Source organism: Talpa europaea, assembly GCF_964194135.1.
Source record: "Talpa europaea genome assembly, chromosome: 13".
In the NCBI taxonomy this organism is placed as follows: Eukaryota; Metazoa; Chordata; class Mammalia; order Eulipotyphla; family Talpidae; genus Talpa; species Talpa europaea.
Window position 1 is genome coordinate 30203221 of NC_140080.1, and position 2885 is coordinate 30206105.

The window sequence follows — 2885 nt, forward strand, 5'->3', positions numbered from 1 at the left end:
AGATACCAGAGAAAGGCTTTCCAACTTTTCTCCTCAGCACCTTTTAGCTTTAACCTCTGAGGCCTTGGGCCAGTAGTTTATCAAGGGGTCCCAAGAGCTACCTGGATCACTCTCTCTTTAGCTGATTCTGACCCAGGAACATCAGGTGACCTGTAAGCCATTCATCCACTCATTTCTCCTTTGCAAGGACCAGTCCTCGCATGTGTTTTTGTGGTCACGGCAGACAATGAGCTCTAGTGAGAGTACATCCTAGCTGTGGGCCGGCTTTCCTCAGCCGTGCAGCAACAGCCCACACTGGAGCGAGTGGCACCTTACATTGAACATGCCCCGTTCCGGAGCTCGGTGGGAGAATACTCATTTCACCTGTGAGGCCAAAAGAATTAATTTGCACGAGGTCACACAGCTGGTGAGCCGCAGAGCTGGGATTTAAAGAACCACCTGAGTAGTGCTTTATGTAACTGCATCAGGACATGTGAGGAGGAAAACTCTGCCTCTGCATTGTTTTTCTACCTTACTTACCCTCCAGATCAAGGTCAAAGGGTCACATTAACATGTAGGCTCTCACCAAGCCAGCCAGGGGCCCTTATGTTTCCTTGCATTTAGTCCCATCTGGAATTGGGGTTCTTACAGGCTAGCTGGATTGCCATTACTCTAGGAGGTAGACGCTTGGCTACATCTCCAAAAACCAAGGTAAAATGTTCTGGGACGGTGCAGAATTGACAACATTACGGAAGGCTTCCATGGTGGTAGCTCTCCAAGACAAGGGTATAGGAAGCCCAGGGTGAAATGCTGAATGCTATCAGCTTGCCTCCGCTTCACGGGATGGGAGCCAGGTGGGGAGCTTGGACACTGACTGAGAAATGGGGAGGGGAACCCTGGACTGAAAATCGAGCCCTAGCAATCATTCCCTAGCCTCGGTGCGAGTCCTCAGCCAGTTCCAGTGTCTGACAAACACCGCAAAATACAGGCAGCATTGCTTGCCTGTATGCATTTCACCAGCCCAATGGTTTAGAACTACTTGTTTTAGATCATCTTTTTTTCATTTGCACCTTCTCTAAAGGCTAGTGCCAGGCTAAGCCAGATGACTCCAGAAACTATTTTAAACCTCGTAAAGGAGACTCCCTAGAATTAGGTTAACGTTGAAAATGGCCAAGGTTATCACAAATGTTTCTATTCTCTCTCTGGTTCTTTGAAACCCTTTCGTCCTAGCTGGGCTTATTCATCCATTTCTTTCCCGCTGTGTTCTCCAGAACTGGCCCCCTGCCTGCTTTGGAAGTGCTGAGCAGCTGCCCTGAGACCTGACCAGGTGCCCCCCCCCTTTTTTTTTTTTACCTTCAGAAGGTTCTGATCCAGAAAATGGCTCCTGAGGGGTTCAGGCTCAGGGAGGCCGAGAGCCAAGGTAAGGAGGCTGGTTGGAAGGAACCCCTGAAGGAGGCTGTTACAGGGAATTGAGTCCTCAGATGAGGCAGCAATTCCTCCTGGAAAACACTTCTCAGAACCAGGAACTGGCTGGCGGGGAACGCTGGGAGAGGCGACCCGGGCCACAGCGAGGCCGGAGGGGCTTGCGCTCGGCAAGCTGCACCCCCACCCCCCACAGCGGCGCCAGCAAGGACCAGAGCGCGCTCAGCACTGGGTCTAACTCGGTGAGGTTTTATTGTAGAAACGCGGCCCCTGGACGCGAGCCCCGGACCACAGGCTCCTGCAGCCGTGTCCCTGCTTCCTCAGAGCGCCATCCCCGCGGCCCCTGCCCCTCAGGAAAACTGGGTCCACGACCCGGGCGGGACCTGTGGAAACTCCGCGCCGCTCACTTCCCCGGGGGGACGCGGCCCTCCAGAACCATTATTACAAAACCCCGAATTCACGCTCGCGTCCGAGTAGCGTCCTCAGGGCCCCCGCGAGAAAAGAGCCCCGGGGCCAGGGCGTCCAAAGAGCAAGCTCCCGGCTAGTGCGCGCTCGCTCGAGGGTCCGGCCCCAGCCGGGGGCAAAGAGAAGTCAGCAGGCGGCGGGAAAGACTCGGCCGGTCGGGCGCGCCGTCTCTCGGGAAGGCGCCCCGGGGGTGGAGAGACTGCCTAGGGGGTCGGAACCCTGGAACCCCACAGTCACCAAGACTGGGGCCCGGCGCCGCCTCCTAACGCTCGGACTCCCTTTACGCCCTGGCCACCGCCCGAGGTCCGCGAGAGTCCCGGGGCCACGGAGGAGCGTCCCCGGCGTCAGCGAAGCCCGAGCATCAGGCCCGCCCCGCCGGGCTCAGACCGGCCGCCCGTGGGTGGCCCCGGGCTGGGCGCCGCCGCGCGGGCTCGCTCCGCGGCTACACCGGCCGCATCTTCCAGGGCGCGCGGGCGTCGCGCAGGGAGCGGTCGTGGGGCAGCGCGGCGAAGGCCGAGTGGCGCAGTTGGCAGCCGATGAAGAGGACGACGAGCGCCACCGAGAGCAGCAGCAGGAAGAAGAGCAGCAGGTAGGTGGGCAGGTCGGGCTTTGTGACCGCGCCGTCCCGCATCCCGCGCGCCGTGGCCAGTTCCAGCGGCAAAGCGCCCTCTGCCTTGACTGTGGCCGCCAGGGCCAGCGCGCCGCCTGCCGCCGCCTCGGGGCCGCCCGTGGCGTTGAACACGTCTCCGTACATGGCCCGCGGGGCCGCAGACCCCGGCCCCAGCGCCTCACTTCGCCGCGCGCGGACCGGCGCCCCCGGGCGCCTCCATGGCGCGCCCCTCCCGCCCGGCTGTGCGCGACTGACCGGGAGTCGGTGCCTTCGGGTCAGCTGGGGCCGCACAGTTCCCGGGGCGCGGCTGCTCCTCGGCCTCCGGGCTCAGGTGCCTTCCCGTGGGGTGGCGGACCCCAGGGCTCGGCGCTGGACGGCTCCGCGCCGGCGACCCTCGGGCTTTTGCTGG

At 61.1% G+C, this 2885-nt stretch overlaps 1 protein-coding gene across 1 annotated transcript; it reads right to left on the reverse strand.

Moving 5' to 3' along the window:
- Positions 1-2308: 2308 nt before the first annotated feature.
- On the reverse strand, positions 2309-2620 carry SMIM32 (small integral membrane protein 32; the record flags this gene model as incomplete). Its single annotated transcript, XM_084252876.1, has 1 exon — positions 2309-2620. One exon carries the CDS (start codon positions 2618-2620, stop codon positions 2309-2311), a length of 312 nt encoding a protein of 103 aa, XP_084109002.1.
- Positions 2621-2885: the final 265 nt, after the last annotated feature.